Source organism: Haemaphysalis longicornis, unplaced genomic scaffold (assembly GCF_048455015.1).
Source record: "Haemaphysalis longicornis isolate Haplotype H1 unplaced genomic scaffold, Haemaphysalis longicornis Haplotype H1 scaffold_4, whole genome shotgun sequence".
Lineage (NCBI taxonomy): Eukaryota > Metazoa > Arthropoda > Arachnida > Ixodida > Ixodidae > Haemaphysalis > Haemaphysalis longicornis.
The window spans coordinates 108,037,059-108,062,490 of NW_027526361.1; the positions used below are offsets into that span (position 1 = coordinate 108,037,059).

General features: G+C 47.2%; 1 protein-coding gene and 1 long non-coding RNA gene across 2 annotated transcripts; both read left to right on the forward strand.

The window, feature by feature from the left end:
- Window positions 1–361: 361 nt before the first annotated feature.
- LOC144179245 (uncharacterized) lies at window positions 362–1,322 on the forward strand. The gene has a single exon (XM_077707534.1). It carries the CDS (start codon window positions 556–558, stop codon window positions 928–930), a length of 375 nt encoding a protein of 124 aa, XP_077563660.1. The 5' UTR covers window positions 362–555; the 3' UTR covers window positions 931–1,322.
- Window positions 1,323–17,969: 16,647 nt separating this feature from the next.
- Window positions 17,970–24,543, forward strand: LOC144179247 (uncharacterized). Its single transcript, XR_013324188.1, has 3 exons — window positions 17,970–18,101; window positions 21,906–21,980; window positions 24,442–24,543. It is a non-coding gene; the product is annotated as an uncharacterized LOC144179247 (long non-coding RNA).
- The last annotated feature ends 889 nt before the right edge of the window (window positions 24,544–25,432 follow it).

Genomic DNA, 25,432 nt, shown 5'->3' on the forward strand with positions numbered 1-25,432 from the left:
TGGGCGTAGAAAGGGGAAAAGAAATAGGCGGTGTAGAAATTACCATGGCCTGCGGCTAGCTGCCCTCGCAGCTGCACCAACAGCGGCGGCGGTCCAGGAAAGATTGCGGCGCAGTCACAACCGTTTCAGAAAACCCTTGCGGCTTCAGGGGGAGAAAGTTCTCGATCAAGGTCGCTATACGGTGAACCACGCCGTAAAGCCGTCGTTGTGCGTGCGCCGCCGCGGGCTTCTCAGAACCAAACCTGCTGCTGATTACTGGACAACTAAAAAGGGCTACCAAGTTGACGTCACTAGAAGCCACCCCTCCCTACCCCCTCTTCAGCGATTTTTGTAATAGACACTTTCCCTCCCGGGGCAGTTGGTCTCCTCGCCTTCCTGTAGAATTTCCTTCTCTAAGACGTGAGGCTACTTAAGCCCACACTTGTCGTGAAGATTCGCACCGACGACTCCATCCGTCATTCGAAGTAGGCGCGCTCCATCAACTTCAGTCCGCGGTGGTACATTTCGAAGCAGCTACGCTTGAAAAACAACCACTGTTCAAAGCTTCCTGAAAAGATGCGCTCGTTTGGAATGGCTCGGATCTCCGTGACCGTCTTAGTGTTTACGTTCGCCTTCGGAACTCTTTCTGCGGCTCCGGCCCCTCAGGACGACGGCGAGAAGTCGGCTGAGGGACCTGTGTTAGGCGTGAGGAGACCGTTTGACCTGGGCATCAACATACCCCGTATCTTCGACATGAAGCTGCTCACCGGGCGCGGCGGAACGGACCTTGGCATCAACATTCCTGAGATCTTCAACCTTCAGCTGGACAGGAACAGAGGTGGGGCCCGTGGTCTGCTGCTGGACTTCTTCGGAGCCTCCGGCAGGCCCCGCGGTCGCTCGATCTTCAGGCCGTCGGAGAACGAGAACCTTGTTCCCGGCGAGGCTGCCTAAAGATGGATACTGGATGTGGATTTTTAGCACCTACTGCTACGCACTCGCTCCCATAACCTGGACGGATATCTACTATTAAGTGTTCCTGTGATGAAGAACTGCGAAGTACTTTTTGGTGTGCGTTTTTTTTTTTTTTGTTACGTTTGCACGCTCGATGCTCGGAGCCTCAGCATATCTTGACTGCGCGACTGCGCAGGAAATATCTTTTCTACGTGCCTGTGATTGATTTTTCCAAAGAGAGGAAGGTCTAATTTCCTTTCGTTGTTAGAACACGTTTACTGGTTGATGAGGATGCCAACAAAATAGTGTGACTGTAACTTTTATGTATACAATGCAACTCGGAAAACTACGTGTAAAAAGCGATAGTAAACTCGTGTCGTGCACCTTGCGAACTGCGTTCATTTTATTAAGTGCGCTTGGCGACAACACTGAAGGTGTCGCTAAAACTCCGTGTGTGTAAATTCACCGTTCTTAGTCCGGTGATGCAGCTCTCTTGCTTAACGCTACCCTATTGACTGCGGATGTTCTGTTAAGCCTACTTATTTTTTGCTTTACGATTCGACTTGCTGACTTCCCAACGCGCTAAGTACAACTGTTTTGTACAAAAGATTTAACGCACTGTTTTACTTAATTGCTGTTTCTTGAGTAACAGCAGACTGAGGCCGCACTTTGCCTAGACGTTGAAGTTTGTATGCAATATGTACTGCTGGCTCACGTAATTAAGATATTACGTTTTTAGGAGTACCCCTTGTGAATTAAACTCGGCTCGGTTCCTGTGACGAAGATCATTAGGTTCAGAACTTGTTATGACAACGGCATTTAGCATCAGAAGCTGGTGTCGATGTTTTTTTTTATACCATCGTGTGGAGAGTAGTACTCCTTGAAGGAAAATTTGCCAAGAAGACCTTTGACCTTGTCAAGCAGCTGTGGCAGGTGCCCCGCTTCATCTTTTTCGTTATTGTGTGCCATTGGCCCCGCAAGTGCCATCTCTCCTAGCATCCGAGATGACGGTGTGCGAGGTTAGCGATCTATGTATGGCCATATCACTCACCACCCTCACCACCCTAATAATCTGTGCAACATAACGGCATGAATAGGAGGTGCTCTTTGGGTAGATTCACCTGCTGCGCACGCACAAATGCACTTTCTTTCCAATCCCGCTGACCAGCCGCGGTGACTAAGTGGTTGAATGCTTTGTACTGCTGAACCAAATGACGCGGGTTCGATCCCAGCCGCGGTGGCCGCTTTTCTAATGGAGGCGAATCGCGAAAACGTCCATGTGTCGAGATTCCGGCGCACGTTAGTGAAAATTAATACGCAGCCCTCCACTACGGCGCACATAATAGCTCAAATGTAGCTTCGGCCTGTTAAACTTCACAATCAATCAAATCAAATGCCATCCTGGTCAGTTTAACTGCCAACATTCTTACGCTCCAAGCCACTTCATAGCGCTGCCGTCTGGACGTTTTACATACGAGCATCGTAACTTTTACTTGCTTGATAATGGACCCTTTAAAAAAAGTCGAGAAAACTTCTGCGCTTTAAGGAAAAAAAAAAAAAAAAAAAACAGGCTTGAGGTAAGTGAATAGGGGGCCTCGAAAAGCTACGAATAACTAGACGTTCACAATAACTAAACATTCCCGGACCGTCGATATAGAGCGCCGTTTAATCGAAGCGGTGCCCGATTCGCCGAAAAGCATTCCTCGAAGGGCAGTTTACCGAATCGCCTGTGGGCGTTTGATGAAAACATCTTTTTAATTCATGGCTAATTTATTTTTTAATTGGACATTCACCCAACTGTTTAAAACGCTTAGTGTGACAAAAAGAATAAGGCGACTATAACGTGTTTCTGCTTCATAGCTTGCTGTTTTATATCATTATGAAAAGTTTGCAAAGATATGTGCGTACTTTTTAAAACTTTTTTCCCCTGTTTATTCTACCTGGTTCTGCAGTATTTTGCGTGACGCAGTTTTTCTTTCTTTGGTGCGCTCTCTAGAGCTTAGTTGATACGTTGGCTGGTTAATTAAGGCGTGCGAATGCTAAATTCTCTACTTTACCAAATATTTAGCGTCATTGCGAGAGCACCGTGCAACGTTCTCCTAATTTTTTATAGTTGAGAAGGTTGCACAAAAGAAAATCCAACAAATATTTGAGTGCAGGATGTCTAAAAAGTTATGCTGAAATCACTAATACGCTGAAGCGGGGGGGGGGGGGCTGTTTTTTAATCTTGCATGTGGGAACTCCTCAAAGCATAACTTTTCGACTGACTGCCACGTCTTGCGTCAGTAAAGGTATACTGTACGGAAAATACTTGTCAACGTTTTTGAAGGCAGCGCAGCCATAATTCTTGCGAACCCCACCAGGAATCCCGCACATTTTCTCGACCTGCATAAGAAAAATGTGCTGCGGTATGGGGTGCATGTTAAATCTTCTCGCGCGAGGAAATACAACCTAGGAAAAACCAATAAAAGCCGGTAGGCACAAAAACCGCAATCACAAGCGGCGGTGAGATAAAGATGGACGGGAGGGTCCTTCCTTATGCATAATACGCCGCACCGTGTGTGCTTATACTTTGCGGGAGACTGCTGTTTTTTTTTTCTTGAATAATGGTGAAAGTGGAGATGTTTCACAAGTTCTGGAAGGATGGAAGGTCCCGAGATACGCATTTTGCATAGATCGGAAAAGACTTGTAAATACATAAAAATGCAAGTGCCGCGGTAAAGCACCATTCAATAAAACGGCTCCAGTGAAACGCCTATCGATAAAGCGGCGGATCATAAAGTGGAGTTCGATAGTTTGAAATTATGGATGCAGGCTTGACTGCAACCAAGCATGTATGCACCGCTTTCGCTTCGTTACCCTGCCACCATACCAAAATAGTTATAATCGGTTACACACAACTCACACATCTCATTTGCTTCAAACCATCGTCGTGCACTAATGTCAGCCTCACCAATATGTTTCGTTTAAAACAAGGCTACGTACACCTTTAATCTTCAACTTTACTCTCGACTGCACTCAACTTTACACTCGACCTGTGGCCACAGTATCTCTGCAATGGCGGTAGTTCTGCTGCATACCCATGTTGGTTATGACCGTTTAAGGATGATTTCAAGCGTTTGTAGACCCTCACTGCAAGTGCTACAAGGGGCCAGCGAAGTGACCGACGGCTGCCTTTGGTGTTTATTCGCACTCTCTGGCGTTGTTCGCCTTTCAATTAGTCATATATTCATCAGTTCTGTGGGCTTAATCATTGCTGTTAGTTGTGGCGCTTGAAAAACGACATAGCCGATACGTAGATTCCTGAAAATTCTTTCTGCCTGTGCCACCCTTTGATCTCGAAATGTCTCATCCATTCACAGGACCTTTAGGGTATTTTTGTGCCGCAACATGGGGTGAGCTTTCCTCCTTTTGGTTCCAGGGCACGCACGGGCTTCGTTTAATAGAGAGGGCTGTTTCGCTTCCCTTTTTGGCCTTCTATGGCCCGGCCTTTGATTTCATGTTTTAACGGTGGATCTATTTAACTCGGCCGTAAGTTGTCCAACGGGAACAGAAAACCTCAGATTAGAATAAAAAAAAAAAAGGATTGGCTCCAATCAACGCTATGAAGGTGGTTGCACTGCGAAGCTGTAAATGACACCCTCAACGATTACCCGTACGGCGTCATTGAATTCACGCACGTGGCTCTACAAAGAGTGAAACCAGAGAGTCTACCAGCCGTTACCTGGAGTTCGCCGGGGCAGCGTCCCAACGCACAGCGTCGGCAGAAAGAGAGCGGAGAGGAGTATCTTTCGAAGGGTGAGGAGGATGGCAGCACGCGCAGCTATGGCGCCATGTCTCACACTGCCTCCCCCTCACTCTTGTTTCATGTGTCGCCTCCAAAAAGCGTCCTCCCCCTCCCATAGGCTGAATACAAACCCCCATTTGTCTCCCCGTCTCCACGTGTGGGCGTAGCTTAGGGGAAAAAATCAAAATTAAAGTCTAATTTTAACTGGTCTCTCTGGGAAATCAATGCAAAACTGCTTGACGATAGCGTGTTTACTGAAAACGTTAAACATTTCTTTGAAAGTAAGTACGGGATGGGATGTAACAGCAGATGCGAAGCGTGGGAAAATTTTAAACAAAATTCCCCCGCATTTCCCCGAGGGGGAGAATGTGAAAGTGCGAATGCACGGTTGTCGGCCCGCTTGCGGCGCTTGCGCTCGGCCCCCGCAGCCCACCGCCTCGCCGCCTTCTCTTCCATCTCTTCCATCGGGTTTGTAGTATCACGTGTACACCACGCAGTTATCAAGCCGCTATAACGCCGCTGAGTCGCCAACGCACGCCGCTGACGAGGTAGTTTGAATGCGTTAAAGATATAAGGCGCGTCACTAACACTGATATCAGCGTCGCGTCCGTGGCTTGGTCGGTAGAGCGTCGCGCTGCGGCCGCAAAGTCCTCGGATCGAAACCTGCCGCCGGATGCTGTTTCTTTTTTAAATATAGAGGAGCACTGCGGACGCCGCCGCCGCCGGCGGTGGATGGTTTGGGGTCGCTTATAAAGTGCATTCGCACTTAAAAAGACATGCACCTAAACATGATATCGTAGAAATCGAAAGAGGGGGCATTGTGACACAAAACAAGGATGAGATAGCTCTTTCTTTCACAGGGTACTATCGCGATGTTTTTGCAATGCGAAACCCGGAAGATGTGGGCTTTGAAACAGAGTTCTTACATTCCTTGCCGCAGTTGGAAAGTGAGGAGACAGAAATTTTCGACAAATATATCATGTTATAAGAAATCGAAGAAATCATAAATAAGTTGAATAGTGGAAAATAACCCGGGCCTTACGGCACTGGCGCAGCGTTTTACAAGAAGTTCAAACCCGAAATGGCGGTACTACTACACGGTGTTTTTTAAGAATCTTACGAGCGTGGGAGTTTGCCGGCGTCGTGTGCAAGTGCCCATACGGCGCTCATTCCGAAGGGGGAGGACCCCGATCAGCTGATTAAAGTTACTGGCTATAGATAAGCCTATCACGCTCCCGAACACAAACTACAACATTCTAATGAAAGTGCTTGCGAAAAGAATGCAAAGTGTCATAAAATAATTGATGGGGCCTAACCAAACATGTGGTATCAAAGGGAGAAATATTTTTACGAACATTCATCCTGCACGGTGGGTGCTAGAGTACTGCGACGCTGACTTTAGAAAGGTAGCCATGGTACAAATAGACTTGGAAAAGGCTTTTCACCGTGTGGGCAATGAAATACTGTTCAAAATACTGGAGTATGTCAAATTAGGCGCTGTAATTAAAGATGGAGTTAAAATGGCCTACAGCGACTGCAATACTAGAATCATTGGTAATAAAAAACTAACCGATAAGACATGCGTTAAAACGTCAGTACGGCAGGGGTGTCCACTGAGCCCGTTACCTTCCGCCCTGTACCTAGAACCCTTGCGTGCAAAGATAATTGCGAGTAGCAGCGTGCGTGGTTTTTGCCTTCAGTCGTGTCAACTGAAGGTTTTGGCCTTCGCAGACGATGTGGCTATTCTCTGTGCGGAGAAAATAAGCGTGAGTAATACAGTTGCCCTCACGCAACGGTACTGTGATGTCACGGGTAGCATATTAAACGTCAATAAATCTGTCGGGTTGTGGCACGGGTAGTGGGAAGAGCCGCCTGACGTTTTTGAAATGGTGCAGTGGTTCACAACACCGTCAAAGTATTTGGGGATTCCGCTGGATTGGTATCGTGAAAACACGGCGTACTGGAGCGAAAGAGTGCAAGAAATGCGAGCGCAGACAGAAACACGGGGCGGTGAAAAAATTGTCAATCTTTGCGCGAGCAACTGTATGCAACGTGTTCCTTGTGGCCAGAGTGCGGTACGTCATGCAGGTGCTGGCGTGTTCCAGGATGAATGTGCAAACGTTTCACCGGTTGTTTGCTGTTTTCGTTTGGCAATCGTCTTTCGAGCGAACAAGCCGCAGCAATTTGTTTGGGGACTAAGGGATGGGGGTATGGCATTACCGCATCTTTTTGTAAAGAAGGTTATCACGAAGTTTTTCTTTTTGAGATACCAGATAGGCCCTTTTGTGCGTACCTGCTTGCGGTTGACTTAAGCGACGGTGCCGAATTTCATTGTTTCGTCCGGTTGTTACTTAAGGCCCAGTGTCAGTAGTTTTCTGCAAGAAGTAGTCTCGTCTTTAAATTTTTAAGGGCACGTTTTTCAATGGAATACCTATCTAATGTTACACAAAAGCGCTTAACCACAGACATAATAGAATCTTGTTTTCCGGAACCAATGTACCGTTTAAGATGCCGTGACAGTGCCGGACGCGATGTTTTAAAACGTGTAAAAAAATGTCTGTACGAGAAGCAGTAAAAACGTTTTTCTTGGACACCCTGCCAGTAATGACGTGGGAAGAGCAAAACGGTTTTTTTGCCCTGGGGGTCAGATTTTTTGTGTGCAAGAAGCCAAAGACTGTGGAGCACGTTTTCGTAGATTTCTGGGATGCTGTTTTTGTTTTCGGACGTTCTTCAAAGGACTAGACTTGCCATTCACAGAGGAATACGATATCTTTCTGTGACATCTGACGGCATTCCATATGACCTGCTTTTTCTTTACGGTTCGCACTCAATCTGGCGTAGCAGAATGGACATTCGTCGCAATGACACTAACGCGCGTTCTGTAAATACAGTAATCCCTCGTTATAACGAAGTCAGCGGGGCGGTGAAAAACTTCGTTATAAGCGGTATTTTGATATAAGCGTCCAGACAAGAAAAACTAAAGTAGTTAAGCTTTACTTGCACCCCAACTGCGAGGAGTAAAAACATAATGTATTCAGAGAAGCAAAACTTTAATTCGAGTGCAAATTTGTCATCTCCGGAGCTGCTTCTTTTTTGTAGCGTCCAGCTCCACTAAAAGGAAACAACAGGGATATCTATCACAGTTGACATCTTTGGAGAACAATTCCCCGGGATACTTGCAGTCTTGGTTTCGTTCTCTACGCTCAAGAGGAGCTATTAGGTGATGGAGTCAATTGACACCACCAGGACCGAAAGGGCTAAGTTCTTGCCGGGCACGAGCAACTCCTCCTGCAGTTTTAATGACGCCTTGCATAAGGCTTTGGTCGCCGTGATTGGGCGCCTTGAAGAGCTGTGACTTGCGTCGGAATGCCTCGCAGACCGTAGAGCGAATAAGGATGAAAGGCAGTGGCAACATTTATAGGGGCGCGCGGCTGTCATGGAACACTATGAGATTTTCGTTCTGGGACAGGCCGCAAATACCGTGGCTTGAGTCCGAGGTTGTGTTTGTGAGCTGAAAAAACGACTACCCGCTCATTCTGGGTGAGAGCGCAATCATGAAAACCGACCGGTTTTGCACTAGGGACTTGGCGTGATCACTGAAAAAGTTTTTTCCCGAGGTTTGCAGCCGTGATCTTTGCAAAACAAGATTTTTTCGGCGCCCCGTTGTCGATGACGCTACTAAGTCTACGGTTCGAGTGCCGTTGTACGCGTACAGTCGCGTCCATGCCATTGACCAATGTCTAGGAACAAAATTCAATGGCCATACCACGCATTTGGATCGTTTTTCTAAAGAAGAATGGGGCGAATCGAGCATGGCCAGCTCGAGAAAATTGCCAGGGAAACACCAGCTTGTGTTGACCCGCCATGTTGACAGCCTGGCTTGCCGCTGTGTTGCCGCTGCTCGGCGACGCCACCGCTCGCCTCTTCGCTCTAAGCGGGTTGCGCGCTTCGTGCGCTTCGAGTAATGCGGCCCAAAATGCATGTGTTTGGGTTGGGACCAGAGGAAATTTCGAATGAAGCGATATTTCGAGTAAAGCGATTTCGTTATAACGTGGGATTGCTGTAGTTATTTTCTTGAACATGTCTGTAGCCTTCGTGAGTGTTGAACAATGGTGATTGTGACGAAGAGTTTTTGATTTTTGAAATGAGTTGAGTGCATTGAAAGTACATAAACATGTAAATGCCAACTAAAAGTTTGGTTAACGTTCTTGTTTTTCTCAACCTCAAAGGTTGATTTGTAATGAGTGTTGTGAATGCATGTACTAAAGAAAAGAAATGGGCGTAGCTTATTCGTCAAGACGACGGGCTCTCGCTTCGCATTTACATTTGGTTCCAGGCTCGATCCCTGGCGGTGCCGGTAGTTTGTGTAGCCTGGGTGCAGCCAGTAGTAGCCTGGGATGTTTGTTTGTGTAGCCAGTAGTAGCCTGGGAGCTTTCTGTCGACGCGGACAGGAAAACTTCCTCGGCTAGTTAAAGGTATACTGATCGCAGAAAAAAAAACGCTTCCCGCGGTGGGAATCAAACCTCGGTCCCTCCCGTTATCCAACCGGCGTCTAACACATTGAGCTATGATCGTTTTTCGTATTTATTGCACGACTGACAATACACATCACATCAACCGGTGAACAGCGTAAATAGTCATACAATAACGCGGCGAAGTTGCCCAACTAAGGGCTAGCGGTGTCATTTACTACATTTTCAATGCCGGGAGCTGCTCTATTTCTGGAAACCACACGGGCGATACCTCTTGAGAGAAGATGGAATGCCTTATGACTTAGTCAAGGCGCTGGGCCTCCACAGCATATGGCGCTCTTGCCCAGTAAGACTGTAGAGCGAAGTTGATGCCCTTTCTGCAAAGCAGCATTTCAGAGAGAGCGTAGGTAACTTTGTGGAAGTTATTAAGCTATCATCGCATTCCGGGCACAGAGCATTATTTCCTTTGCGTTATTCGTAACGTTGGCTTTGAACAGCCGGGTCTCCGACGAAGGGAGAGGGGCCGCCAGCTCTGCTGCTTCTCCAGCCTTTCCCCAATAGTGCAAGCTGCACCAATTTTTTTAAAGGGAAGCTTTCATCCTCTCACCGATGTCGTCTGTAGTCCATCCAAAACTGACTGCAGGAAAGCCAACTTTCTCTGACGGTGATTATGATCGTGGGTGAAGTGAAAAAAGAAATACTAAACCTGCCCGGCATTGAACCTGGGTCAATCGCGTTATAAAGCCGACGTCTACACGACTTCACCATTCCGTCCCAGTCGAAGCAGTTCGGATTTGGAGAGAGGTGCATGGACGTGCAAAATTAGACAGAAAATTCACCTTTCTATCTAACCAAGACGATGGTTGAACGCTAGGGAAAGCCATGGAGCACCCGTATCAGTAAGGCACTAGAGAGCACAATCGCAGTGCATAAACAACCCCTATAGGGGTCCACTCGCTTCTGGGTTGGTTTGTTTGGTGTTGGACTTGATTCTGAAAATATCCGCGTTCCCCCATCGTTGAGTGGTTGAGGGGTCGTTGAGTGTCTTGTATCTTGGTTAGTTTTCTTTATACACAAGGTCTCGTCGTTTTGAACGACTACAATGTAAACAACCAATCACCTTCCTCTAATTTTCGGCTTTGGACAGCCCTACACATAACTGGAACACTCACTTTTTGAACATAATCAAAAATAATTCGTCGAAGCATAGGTATGCTACATTTTTTTGACCCGAATCTTCCTACTGCCAGCGCTCTTTCCGCCATGTGTCGCAAACAGGTGACTACTTGCATTTGTTAGATGCGAACGCATCTCATTCGAATCACTCGCCTTGTCCCTGCATCTATCCGGCGTTGTCGGCGTTGTCGGCGTCCACCCCTCCCCCATTCTCCTCGCCGCGCCAGCTGCGCTCTCCGCCACTCACCCCCTCTCCTCTCCGATAGCGAACACTCTCTCGCGAGGGGCATTGGATTGGATTGGATTGGCTTGGCTTGGATTGGATTGGATTGGATTGGATTAAATTGGTTGGATTGGCTTGGCTTGGCTTGGATTGGATTTGGATTGGATTGGATTAAAGTGGATTGTGTTGGATTGTGTTGCGTCATAGCCGCGGCAGACGCACTGGCGCCGGCGCGTCCCCTCACCGTTATGCGCGCTATAAAACGCGGTGCCTGCGCCGCTCCGCTCCATCGTTCCAGCGCCGTTCCTCCGCTGTGCAACGCTGCAACGTGAGCCCCCTATGCGTCGCATCTACACAGGGGTTCCCGCGAGGGGAGGTGGGAGTTTTTGTTTTACTTGACGCTTTCCTGGACGTGTCAAACTTGTTTTGAAACTGAAGTCCGTGGCTTCCATTTACCATTTCCCGCTCTGCAAATTCGCTATGTTGGCGCCACAGTAATGGACTTCCGCTGCGAGAGCGTAACGCTGGCTGCCCACCTTCATGTGGAGGCTACTAGACGGTTATTCCGGTAGTTCCTGTTAACATAATACGATGTCGGTTCTGCTGCAAGCAAGAATATGCCCTGCATACGTAGGCGACGAATTATCATCCGCGTCATCATCATCAGTTCGCAAAGGAAGAGGAAAAAAACGAGAATTGGATCTTATAGTGGCTAAACATGCTCATTTGCACAATTCTAATGGGCCCCCAATTGAAACGTGCAGGTAAGTTTGTACCACCTGGGAATGTTATGCGCGCAAATCTCAGCACACGTGCGTTCTTGTTTTTCGCTTCCGTCGTAAGAACGGTCGCCGCGGCCAGGTATCGAACTCAAGATCTCCGGCTAATCTGCACACCCCCCTTAGTAGCTCAGCCACCGCGGCAGGTGGACAACTTATTGCAAGGAAGAATGAACATATACTTTCATCCTGTCGTTTCTTTTATGAAATGTTTTTGTCCTAGCCCCCCCCCCCCAAAAAAAAATTAATTTCCGATAACAATTAATAATGTCTGGTTTCTCGAGCAATTCCTCATGATGGTGCAGCTTATTTACCTACTCGACGAACCAGCCATGCAAGCTTCAAAAACCATCTAATCGATTTCAGCAGTAACTGTTCTCTATCAGTCTTTCACCTAATCCTTCATTCTTTACACTATTATTCTTATTTTACTTTCCCTCTCTATTATGACACCTTCATTCATTCTATGCGTCTTTTAAATTATCATTAAGTTGTACCCTGCAGGTACTTAAAAAATTGGCGCAGCCTGCACTACTGGCGCAAAGCTGGAGAAACAACAGAGCTGGGGGTCGACCTATCTTCATGACTGGAACTGCGCACAAAAAAAAAAAACTCTCTTCCCTTGGTCCAGTTTTTTGTGCGCAGTTCCAGTCATGAACCATTTTCAACTAGCCCGGCTTTCCACTCTGCGACCTATCTTCTGCCCACACTGACAGCGGATTCCCAGAAAGAGGGAGCAGCTGGACCTCAGCAGTTCAAAGCCGTTTTGGATGGCACTGTAAAGCAAAGACCATTAAAGTATGTACAGGTGCCATCAAAAGTAATTGGAACACGATCCTGTAAATTTACAGGAATTTATTCCGGAAACTCCCTGGATGGACTGGTGTGCGTTTAAAAAAGTCCACCCTAATAAAAAAGCTTCCGGGAGACCAATAATGGCTGCCATAAAGCCAGCAAAACAAATATTTTATGATGTTCACCAATCGTTGTTTTAGTTACTTATGACGGCACCTGTACAGTCTTTTATTCCGTAGCAGTCGCGGTCCCCCCTTTCATCGTCGTCTTCCGATAAAAATTCCCCGCATTTCCCCGAGGGGAAGAATGTAAAAGTGCGAATGCACGAGTTGAATTTGCGCGGTTTGGTAGTAATGTTCGCGAAAGAGAGATCACACACACACACACAACTACAAAGAAAGAAAGATGCATTTATTCACAGACACCTATTTGTGTTGTTGTACTTGATTGCTAGAGCGGATCTCAGCTTTGAAATTTCGTGTCAGTACTCCTTTAAGCAGGTGCATTAGCCCTTCTCACGCCCGATTCTTGGCCAATCCCCCACGTGGGTATGTGCCATGTCAGCGGCCAGGCAGCGCGCGCCCATCTCCCCCCGTTTCCAAGGAAGACGAGGAGATTCCTGGCCAATCCCCCACGTGGGTATGTGCCATGTCAGCGGCCAGGCTGCGCGCGCCCATCTCCACGTGCGCGGACATCGCCGGTGGACGCAGGTTCAGGGTCGCTTAAGAAGTGCATTCGCACTTAAAACAGCCGCCCAGGGCAAATCCTCTTGTAGCGCATCCTCGCCCAGGCCGAGCTCTACTTCTGCATCAGCTGGTCCGGTGGCCGTCGCCACGTGTGGATTGGGAAGGAATGACTTGACAGATTTGTCGTAATCGTCATCGGCGTGGCGGAGCGGACCCGTGGCGCGTCGGGCGCTACACGACGACGACGACGAAGGGCGGGAGCTCCTAATGGGGTGTAAGCCAACGCGCAAGCGTGGACGGCGCCGTACACGTGCCGCGAGGTACGCGTTCACGTGCGCTCGGCATTTCCCTGTTTAACACAAAAGTGTTTTATTCCGGGATTCACAAAGATTTCACTTATGTCATATCCGTCACGGCAAGCGACCTGTAAAGGGTGCATCCCTGCACACAGGGTCTTCTTGTGGGAAAGCAACATTTAGTACTAAAGAGTACATTATACTTCGGGTTGTTCGTTTTCAGGTTTTATATTTTAATACGAAAGCGTTTTATGCCAGGATGCACCAAGATTTCACTGACTTCATATCCATCGCAGAACTGACGCCAGTACACCTTTGCCGAAGCGACCCGCCAGCAGGACGTCACTCGCCAAGCACACCCACAAGACAGCCGCCGACCCGCAAATCATGCTCAGCTGCAGATTTCGCTGCACATTTCACTTTCATGTTTTGCCGATTCCTATGACCGAGGAATCAACCACAGTTTTTTTATTCTATTTTGTGGTTCTAGAGTACGGATGACGCTTTCTATCGGCGTCTTAACAGTTTTGTTTTACAGAGGTCGTTTCTGGTTTTTTTACAAAAGCCACTGCACGAAGATCGTGCGCGGCGCTTGGCGCCGGGGACACTGAGAAGACGCCGCGTGTCACGCGCTTACGTGCTCTCGGGCTGCCGGATGGATTTGTGGCGTCCTAAACAGCTTTGCTGTTAAAATTGTACTTTGTAATTCGGGGTTTTCTGATCCGAAGGTTTTGGTTACCCGCCGCCAGGAGCTGCATCTGAGGCTATGCCGACGGCCACCCGGTGGAATAAACCTGTCTTTGGTTGTCCACAATTCCAGCACGGCGTCTTTCTCTCCCCGAGCCATTCTGGCCCTTGTGGCTGGCCGATCTCCTCTATGGGTATGTGCCGTTCCCAGAGAAACATTAGCATCGCAACAATCATCTTCATCGATTAACTTCTCTCCAATTGGATAGATTACAGTGTATCTGTCTAAATTGTCAAACAGTACGCTGTTTTACCCAGACGCTAGAATAATTACCGGCCAGTACGGTGAAATCATTGGAGCTTATGTGGTCAATTAGCTATGCTCCAACCTAAGCATAAAACGTTTCCTGCGCACGTGCCACGCTCCCGAACTCGAAGAAGCAGAAGCTCCCCCGTTTTGAAGGTGCCAGTATCGCAAAAATTCTGCCATAGTGCACACATGTCATTTGTTTCTCTCTCATCTGAGAGTGAAATTCTTGCAGTTGACTTTGAATTACCAGGAAATGTTTCATTCTCCCTTGTAAATGCATACTTTCCATATGGGGTGACATCGACTGGTTCACTGGATGCAGCTTTGGCGGCTTGTAAAAATCATGTCATATTAGCAGGGGATTTCAATTCTCATCATGTGGACTGGGGATATCGTACCGATGCTTGCGGGAGGCGTTTATGGGGGTGGATTAGCGACCACTCTCTCTCCTGTGAGAACTCAAAAGCGGCTACATGCCTGCGCGGCCAGAGTAAGTCGGTATTGGACTTGACTTTTGCGAAGCCGGGTCTTGTTGCTGCGTGGTCTACGGCAGACTGTGCTACATCTAGTGACCACATCCCCGTGGTTTTTGATATTCGCGCAAGGAAACACGTTACCCGTACGAAGCACTCCTTTGTGAATATGAATCGGTATGAAAATTTAATGCGTTCAGCATTAGCTTCGTTACCAACTCAAGAAATTGACGCTCGTGCCAAGGAGCTTATATCAGTAATTCAGGATTCGGCCAGTCGAGCTAAATTTACGATTTCTTCGGTTAAAGGGAAGCCAAGCAGTCCTTGGTGGAATGAGGAATGCACGAGGGATTTCCGTCGAAGACAAGCAGCGTGGAAAAAGTTACAGTATAACCAGTGTCCCGAAAATTGGAGCAATTTTAAGTATTTTCGCGCTGTGTTCAAACGTACTGTTGCACGGGCAAAAGAGATATATAACACAAGCCGCTTCTCTTTCCTCTCGAAAACTAGTAATAGGCGTGCGCTCTTCTCGTTCTTGCGGATTAGAAAAAACGGCCACAGCTCACCAAACCTTGATTCCTTCATGCACACGCCAACAGCCTTAAAAATTCTTCTTGATCAGTTGGCTGTAGGACTGCAGGCTCGTTTCACTTCCCGCTACCCGGTACTGGCCCCACCGGCCCATGGCTCCCCTGTCCTGGGCCCGGCTCCTCTTAACTTTGAAGAGGCTACGAAGGGAGAGTTATACGATGTGTTACAGCGTGTATCCGATGCAGCACCAGGCCCAGATGGTATTACTGTCCCAATGATAAAGATGGTGTTTACGGAGTCGCCTGAAGACCTCCTGCATATTGTGAACCACTCTCTGCGCGCTTCCTGGGTGCCTCTCGATTGGCGTCTGTCGAAAGTTGTTCCCTTGCCTAAAAAACCTGGGTTAGGTCTTTCATTGGATAACATTAGGCCGATAAGCTTAACGTCTAATCTTGTAAAAATTGTTGAGAGGGTTTTATTGGCCAGAATCGAAAAGTTTTTAAATAGTGCTAACATCTTGAGTCCTCGACAGGTGGGCTTCAGGCCAGGCTGCTCGATATGGTCGGCGCACATAGACCTAGAGAGCCGCCTTCATCTGGCTCGTCGTTCCAAAGAGGCCGCAGCGCTTGTGACATTGGATGTGGCCAAAGCTTATGATTGCGTGGAACATGGCATACTTTTAGAAAAGATGCATCGATTATGTTTTCCCGAATATATTACTTCGTGGGTTAGGATGTTTTTAACCGGTCGCAAATTCTTTATTGCTCAGAGCGGCGTTACCTCCTCACATTACAATCAAACGCGAGGCTTACCTCAAGGATCCGTTCTTTCTCCGGTTTTATTTAATGTCTTACTCAGCGAGGTTCCCGTTATTGCGGGCGTACAGTCGTACTTGTATGCTGACGACCTGGCGTTTTTTAGCTCTTCAAGCAATGTACATGTCTTGTTTCAGTCACTGCAGCTTTATATGTCGACCTTAGAGTCATGGCTGGATGGCCTCTACCTATCCCTAAATGTCGACAAGTGCGCACTCTTGGCATTCCCAGTGAAAGACCCAATTTCGATTGATCTGATATACAGACAGAAATCAATACCGCAGGTTACCTCTCTGAAATATCTAGGAGTGTTGTATGAGAGCACTCTGAATTGGCGTCCTCACATTGACTTCATTGCGGTGAAAGGGGGGAGAGCGGTTTCCGTGTTGAAGAGATATTGTAATAAGAAATCGGGTATGCGCAGAGACGTCCTCCTTATGCTCTATCGCATGTACGTGCGCCCTATTCTGGAATTCGGCTGTATCCTTTTTTCTAGTTATCCGTTCTACAAGCTCCGACCATTGATTACATTAGAAAGGCAAGCTTTGCGATTGTGTTTGGGATTGCCAAGGTACGTCCCCATTCGGGTATTGTACTGGGAGGCTCGAATCCTTCCTCTGATATCTCGTTTCAAGGTGTTGACAGTAGAAGCATACCTTCGTGCAATGGAATTGCCTATATCACGATCGCAAATGGTTTTTGTACACTCCCCAGCGTCCTTTTTTGCCCAATCATGGCCCATGTACAAGCGTCCACAGGTAGTGTTCGTCCAGTCCTTGCTCGCCCCTTTAAATATCAACATATTATCTGTACCTACGTTTGAATATCGCACTGCGAGTGTGGACATTGACTTCGTCAACATTTTTCCCTCCAATGCCAAATGCTTGCCGGAGAGAACGATATCTGGCCTTTTAGAAAACTACCTAGAAGAGTTCCCGACACATGTGGTTATAGCCACAGATGCTTCTGTCCGAGACAAAAAAGCTGGTGTAGGTATCTTTTCACCTGCGCTTGACTGGGCATTTCCTCTTCGTCTTCCGAATTTCACGTCAATATATTTGGCAGAATTTTTGGGAATCGCGCTCGCTCTTCGAAAGCTCAGCGAAGAGCATTCCCAGGTGATCATTGTGACGGATTCTTTTTCGGTTTGCTCCGCTTTATCTTCCCCAACCGTTTCTCCACTTCGCCGATCGCTGTCGATGCTTATACCAGTACATGTCAGGGAAATCCGGCTGGTCTGGGTCCCAGGGCACAGAGGAGTTGAACTTAACGAAACTGCTGATTACCTGGCAGGAGTAGCACTGAATGGTCCTCTCGTTGATACTGTGCCCCCGGTAGCCTATGTTGTTGGAACTAGGTTTCGAAGGTACAGTTCACTGGACAGCTTCCCACCAGACAGCATCGCTGGCTGCCCAGACATTGAGCATCTCCGGTACTCTTGGAAGTGTGACTTTGCGCAGTCTCGGCTGTGCGAGGTCACACTGACTTGCTTGCGATGTCGAACACCTAATTTGAATTTTTATCTGCACCGTGCACGCATAGCGCCATCGGCCACCTGCAGCTTCTGTCAAGAGGAGGAAACACTTGACCACTTCCTGTTGTCTTGCCGGCGGTTCTCTTCCCTCCGAAATCGTTACCTGGAGGCTCCCCTCCGGCGCCTGGGTCTCGCCTTGTCGGTGCCTAATTTATTGTCATTTGGGGCAGTCGGGCTTGGTCGGTGCAACGGGGATGTTTTTCGCGCTCTTCACTCATTTATTGCCGAAACAGGTCGCTTGCCTTGTTAATCAATAGCTTCAACCCATTTTTAATCGTTTATTGAAATACCTGTTGGTACAGTAGTATTGAATTTCTTTTGGTTCCAAAATTGTTAGCATCACTGTACCCTATTTTCCCTTCGTTTGAAACTAATTACTAAGCTTCTTTAGCAGTGAAATCACAATAAGACTTGGCCAATCCCCCAGAGTGGGTACGCGCCATTCTCGTTCCGGATCCAACCAACCAACCAACCAACGATGAACGAGGTCCCCCGGAGTCCACAACCGACGCCCAGCAACACGGAATCGCAAGGTTGCCCGAGTCGCGACACGCCCTCGACTGCGACGTTACGGACCGCGAAGACCCGAAACGAAGCAGAGCTTGAGGTGAGTTAAGCTAAACATCACTGAAGCTTCCTTTTCCTTCGTCCCTAACACGGGGCACATTGGCTAAAGTGGCAGTTGATGCGGAACGCTGGGAGGGTGGTGGTGGTGAAAACGTTTTATTGAGCTGGAACAGAGTTAGTTGAGCCGTTCCTCTCTTCTGGGGGGCGTCCTCAGTCCAGGAGGCCCTGGGCACGTGCAGGGTTCAGCTTTATTTTGTCAATTCGTACTGCGTGTCCCTTGACCTGGAGACACCGTTTTGAGAGCTTCGTGGCTCATCCATACCTAATGTTGGAAGAGAAATAGGAGCGTTTACATTGGTAGGGAGAATTGTGTCTCCAAACAGCTCGACCTAGGAATACCGATGTTCAAGCGAAGCTTATACGCGTAGGGTGCTGTGTATTTTTCATGCCTGCGAAAAAAAAAGCTCCCGACACTCCATGTACCCCTTAAGTTCCAGGCATGCTATACCTTGAGACGTTTGAAAACGAATGTTCCTGTGTGTTCAACCGCGTGCTAATAGCACGCGATCACCGCCTAAATTGCACGTCATTAACAACGGGATGTTAAGTTGAAGATTATACATCTCAGTACTTGTATGTGCATGTTCACTTGATTAGTTTAATAGGCATCATTTTCCAGATCAGAACATGCCTTAGACATTATGCTTATACGTCTCATCACATGTATATGTATTTTCAGTAGAGAAGTTATCAATAGGTCCAGTTTTCGAGATCAGTAGACTCAAATTAACAGTGTGTGCGAGTATACTGTATACGTGTCTTCCTTTAAAGATGACTGCCGCGACCCTCAAGAGAAATTTAAACTTGCTTATGCATTCCACCTAAATTTTGTGTCACCTTTATGTAGTTTGCTAAAAAGGTTTAGTGGTCATCCACCTTCAAAAAGTTGACTGGCTTGTGATTTTTACAGCGAAGTTGGTCGGAAAATTTTGCGTCCTAAACAAAACCCAGACAGGACCCAGCAGTTCTCGCCTAAAACGATGAGCGCATGCGTCAGGCTAATCTGGCATACAGCATAGAGCTCCGAATTCGTTTAAAGGGACCCTGCAACACTCTGTGAGCAGTGCAAGTAAACCTGCGCGACGTTTAGATTACACTGCCAGGAATACCTGAGCCAAATATTACACGTGCACGTGAAGCGGTGAGCACGCAAATCGATGTGAAAGACGCGAAAAACTAACTGCTCTCTCTTCAGTTGTCCTCATTATGCAACCCCTGGCATGGCCTAAGGGACGTCACATAGGCCATGGCTGTCCGATCGGCTGTCACTGGTCAACTTCGCGGCTAGATTCTCCCATTTCCGTCGTCGTCATCGCTGGGTACGAACCTCTTCTATGCCTGAACCTGTAGGCACAGTTTTGCCGTTTCTTTTGTGTTTTGAGTGCGCGCGGAGTTTGAGTGATGAGCTCAATACTTCCCTTTCAACGGGACCACTCGACTACAAACGTTTATTGCTTCAAAAACGCCCTACCAGCCCGGGCGCGACTTGCGAGCAGGCACCCATGCCTGCTTTTTTGTGGCACCAGACCGGAAATAGGCCCCTCCGCGTTGCGGAGAAAAGGAGAAAACTACCCGGCATGTGGTATATCGAAGGCCGCCGAAGAGAACGCCGCGAGCCGCCCCCCTCTCCGGGAGAGAGCGCGCAGCTTTCGTCGTGTTGTCCGCGGTCGCTTTCGTCGCGAGAGGGAACGATTATAGTTGAGAGGGAACGATTATACGCGATTTCTCATCGCGCGTAGTTTCGTTAATTGTGAACGGATTTTCATAATTCTTGCGGGAGGATATTTCTGGGACAATAGACTTTATCCCAAAATACATTACTAGTAGTCGATGGCAAGTGTTGCAAGGTCCCTTTAAAGAAACCACAAACAAGCTTTGAAGCCGCATTATAGATGATAAGGCACCTATGAGCAACGGGGCCTCCCCCTCCTTCAGGTGTTTCCCTGGGAAAGGTTGTTTGCAGATTATGTTTGTAGGCCAGCCGGGACTAGTGTCACTAAATAGAGTAGTTTTTGCCCATGGCACCGAGCGCATGCGTCAGGCTAGGCAGGACCAAGCATTCGCCGCCAGAGAAGCCTAGCGCAAGCGACAAGCCCACCGAGACGGCGAGAAACATTTTCTACCCTCCCCCACCAGCATTTGTAGTGGTTTACAACAGCTTCGCTGGACATCCGCTTTCGCGGGGCGGGATGGAGTCCATCATCATTCTTGTTCTTGTTCGTGTTTAACTTTTCGCCTACTCTATACGTTTGCGCGGGAACAAACGAGTTTGTTTATTCACGAATGCTCTCGGGATTGCAGCAAAGGATGTGATTTTAGCAGGTCGTCTGAAAACTAATCATTTGCCCTAGCTAGACCGCATCCCGTTGTCTTTGAGAGCCTGCACGAACAACGCGACAGCTTCCGTCGTCATTTTACTCGTAGGAGATTGCAACGAACCCTTTAAATTCTCCATCCTGCTCTTCCCGAAGTCCGTAAAAACAGCATCGCTAGGGGAGGACTAATATTACTATGACATCAACCAAAAGATGGTGCTTGGTAACTAGCAACACTTTCACGGGAAACATATCTGGTTGTGGTTCCTGCAGTTTTGGAGTTCCAACCCCTTATGATTAAAAGCACCAACTCCACGTTCAGGTACTGTATAACCCAATCTAACGAAGTCGCCGTAAACCGCGTATTGTTTCACTAAATCAAAAACTTCCTAAAATCGGGACTGTTATTTTACAACCAGCTGACTCCATAAATTCGATCTCTAAAGGAAGGTGCATCCCGGCATCTACCATGATAACGTAATTGCGTGCGGCGCTCGCTTGACGATAATTTAGGAATGCGCTAGAATTCCGGGCTGAAATAATACAAATAAAACTCCTCTGGTTCTGTGGGAAACGAATTTATTTCCTGGTAAAAATCCTATGATTTGGTCCTGAATGCGCTTAGTTAGCAATTAGTGCACTTACCTTTCTTAGCACGCAAGCGCGTTCAAAGCGTGCTCGGTTCCTCCGTGAGTACCAGCAAAGCGCCTGAGCACGTCAATAGCGTCTATCACTTGGACTGGAGCGGAAACAGGAGCTTCAGTAGTATTCTGTGTCGTCAGCAACCTCGGACAACTCGTGTACGCTCGTACTATTGGTTCGTCGCTTAAAACCTCGCGTGTAAAACCTCCGTCGTGTGGGCCGTCAGATAGCCGTGGAAGCTCACATCTGCTACTACCTCGTTAAACCTACCGAGCTGTTCCAGGAAATTTGCAGGATTTTTTCATGTTCGTGTTGAGGTGTTGTGGAACACGATACAGCCTCAGCACGGCACGCTACAAAGCCAGCGTGCTTCAAGCAGTTCATGATGACTCGGCGCAGTAATGTTCGTGAGGTTCTGAAAAAACGCATTCGAAATCCCTCCTTTTTTAAATATGTGTTTCTCTAAATACTTCGTCACATCGGAATGGCGCTGAATCTATTTCGTTAGATCGAGTTCCTAAAAGCATTGAGCCGTATAGACACCTGCGGGGAAATGAGAACTTGTTCGTTAGATCGGGAAACTCGTAAGATCGGGTTTCGTTATGTCGAGTTTTGAATGTACTTGGGTAAAATAGAGAGAGAGAGGGGGGGGGGGGGCTTTACGTCAAGGCTGGGGTCTTAGGGATAGGGAGGCATTTCTGAATTTATCCTAATGCTTCCATATGTGGCTTTTGGTATTCGTCACTCTCGTATATCGTGTATCATACGTATATAACATAAAGTGTCACTTACTGAAATGTTAACCGTTTCCATTTTCAATCTTCCAGGACAAAACGGACCAAGCCACAGGCCGCCCAACGCGGATCGTACCTTCTCCCTCCAAAAAAGGCAGCCCCGATGAGGTGAAACAGAGTCCGAAAAATTTTGAGTAGTGCCGGCTAAAAACTGTATGACCTAGGTTTTGGTACCACCATCACTGAACACGAATAACTCTTTCCATGTGCTTTTCCAGTATAATTTCTGATACATAGCATTGCCGTCACATTTGGACAACCACTTCTAGCGAAAGCATTTGGAGCTTTTAAAATACACTCTTTGAAATTTTCACGGGTGGGATTCACGACAACGCTTTAGAACGACCAATCAGGGCAGAACAATGTGTGAATCTGGCGAGTGACAACGCCCAGCATGCGATTATAGTAAAAGATAGGATCTGCGCTGGGACAAAAAAGCGCAAGCTCGCCTTGCGTTGTTGTCCCAGCGCAGATTCTATTGCGGGACAGTAACGTAAATGTAAATGCTTGGCGAAAGGAAACAAAGGAAAACTATAACACAATAAAACAGCCCGATGTACTTGGCAGCCCATAGCCCAACCTGGCTATAAATAACCTCCAAGGGTGCAGACATGAACAGGTGGTAGGCCAGCGAAGAACGCCAAGAGCACCTCCATCGTAGCTATCCGGTGTTGTGCATATCACCCTGAAAAATTCAAGAACAAAACAAAACAAAACAACTCCCCGCCCAGCAAACCTCCACAGAACCAGTCAGCAAGAAATTAGATTATACGCCTAAAACTCTCCCCCAAAATGCAGCTATTGTGGGACTCCGGTGGGGGTCGTCGGGACTGTGACTTGTTTCCGGGTTGTTTGTTGTGGGACTTAGTTTTGGGACTTGGGTAGGGAATTCCTGGGTATGTCTTGGTTGTGCTTCTTATTGGATGGGGCTAGTGTTTATCTGGTGGGTTGTGGGGTTGTCCACTTGATTGTAATAAATGTGGCTTTTCTGTGTTGTGCTGTTTCCCGCCGACCGTAGCGAGAACCTTTTTTTTTATCTTTTTTTTTTTTATTGATTGGCTTCTTCTTTCCAACCGGTTTTGGAGAATTGCTCCCAGTTCTTTTATTTTTCTCATTGGCAGTAACCTGTTATAGCTTCGCTGGTACAGGTTTTGTTCCCATTTCATTTATATTCTTTTAATTGTTTTAGGGAACATTTTTTTTAAGAGAACAAGCGGCGTAAGAATACGTACGCATCACAAGACGATTGGCTGTATTTTTGCACCTTTTTGCTACAAAGTTGTTGTTACACCAAAGAGACCATAAATGTTTTAGTTTAGTTAGTTTATGCGTTAGGGCCAGTTTAATGAATTTCGAGGAAAAATAATGTGCATCTTACGAGAAGACAATATACCAGGAACCGCCCGTCTTGCTAAAACGACCTTTTCCTCTCGGTTCAACCGAGTAGCTACTTCGGGGGTATAATACCATTTAACAGAACGTTTAACCATTCCTTCCTAAATAAAGTTGAGAAGCATCAAAACTGCATCCAACCTTCGCTGCAAGTGCCTCCAATCCATCATGAAACCTTCAAAGACCCAAATTGCAAACGGAAAACGCATCCACGAGCCAATTTTTTGCGCACTTAAGTAAACGCATATGCGAACAGTCTAAATGTATACCGATACGCGGTTTGTGAGATAGAGATATACTGTTCTACTCCTTCTTCATCTAGAACCATTCCTTTATCACGATATTCAAGTAACCGATTTCAAACAATAGAAGCAAGGTTTTAGGCCCACTCATTGTATCCAGAGATCTTATCAGACCTTTTCGGTCGACGAATCGGTCTATGGGAAAATGCATTAGTTTTTTAACAGGACGCCATCGGTCCTATTGAGAGTTTTCGCTTTAAAAAATCCTGTTGACACTCACAAAGACCGTGGCCTCCTCTACTTCACCTGTGTCCAGCACACGTGCGTTATTTCAATCATTTCGCTGACAATTAAGCTGACTACGTCCCCCACGCCCCTTCTTTCTTTCTACACAGACGGTTACAGCTGCCACGTTATTTGCAGAATAAGGCTCGTATCCTAGAAAGTTTGCATATTGGCTCAATAGGTGACCTAGAAACGGCAGCGAAGGATCTACACGACTATAAACGGTTCTAAGGTACCGGTACCAGTGCTAGAGGAAGCGGTACAATGGCATGGTAAACGTGTCCATCGAAGGAGGGGGGGGGGGGGGGGTGAGAAAACGTTTGAGTTTCCCCGGAAGGTTTTAACCTGAATATTTTTAAGTATTCAAGCAGATGCGGAAAGCCAAGACAATGAGCGCTACAGAAAACCTGGGTGTTTTAGCAGTTCTCAGTGAGCGGACAAGCTGCGCACTCCAGTAGTCACTCGAACCTGGCCAGCCTTAGTTGTAGGCTGTAGAATATGACTACGGAGAGAGGGTTCTTCTATTTTCACATGTTGAACTTTCCGTGATTATAGCCCGTTTGCGTTCATAAATCGCATACTCAAGAGCATAAGCAAACAGATTATGACTGTACGATATCTTTTGACCGTTTTCATTTTATTTCTTCTAGAAAAAGGCTGACCAGGACAGACCATGCTCTCCGCGAATCATTGCGGCATTTACCAAACGAAGCAGCGACGAGGACGTGAAAGAAGGGGACGAACAAAGCCAAGTAGGTCCTATTTTCATAGACATATTTTGGAGCGACTGCAGAAAATGTAGCTCGCTCCAGTGGCCTTTCCGGTAAACGACTGCACAAGTAATATGTATGTACGATACTGTACACGATGATTTCTACCGCCGTATAAAGGGATTTTTAATTTGTATGTGATTTTCGATTCGGGTTTTTTGTAGAGAATGCAGCATTGGGATAGGAAAAATATCGTACTTTATCTGGCGTAAGCCGAAATAAGGGTCCCCGTCGTGAATAAAACAGGGGTGAAATGTATTCACAGCATTAGATACCTGCTGCACGTATTCCTTTTCTTTACTATTTGATATTTTATCAATGTTGTTGTGCTGGTATCAGGTTGGTAACTAAATTAATTTATAATAAGCAAAGATCCGGGACTTATTGGAGATTTCATCCTCATAATACTCTGCGCAGCGCATGTACCGCTTGGAGATGAAATAATTGTCGATCCATATATCCCGAGGGGCCGGGGTGGGCGTGGATTCACATGTGGTCATCAGTAGTCCCATACGACAAGGCACCGCACCGCATGCACGAACGAGCATGCAGTAGTGCACTCAGGGCTGGAACTGGCTGCTCGAGCCCTAATTGTCGTAACCCTATTGCCTGTTCTCTGTTTCAGACCCGTAATTATAAGTTAAAGTTCCTCTGAAACGCATATTGGTTGTGCTCGTCAACATGGCTACTTTTAAAAGGTTCGCCGGATTAACACAGCATGAAACAAAACAGGGAACGAAATCTCCGTTATTTTAACGCTTTTTTTTTAATTTCCTCTGTTTTCTATAACAAAAATGCCGGTGCACGGTCACGTACGTGTCATCGCGTGACCGTGGCCGGAGCGTCGGCTGTTATCTGCTATATTGGTGCT

Bases quoted from the DNA above. Each gene is read 5' to 3' on its own strand.
- LOC144179245 (XM_077707534.1), top strand. From the start codon at position 556: ATGCGCTCGTTTGGAATGGCTCGGATCTCCGTGACCGTCTTAGTGTTT.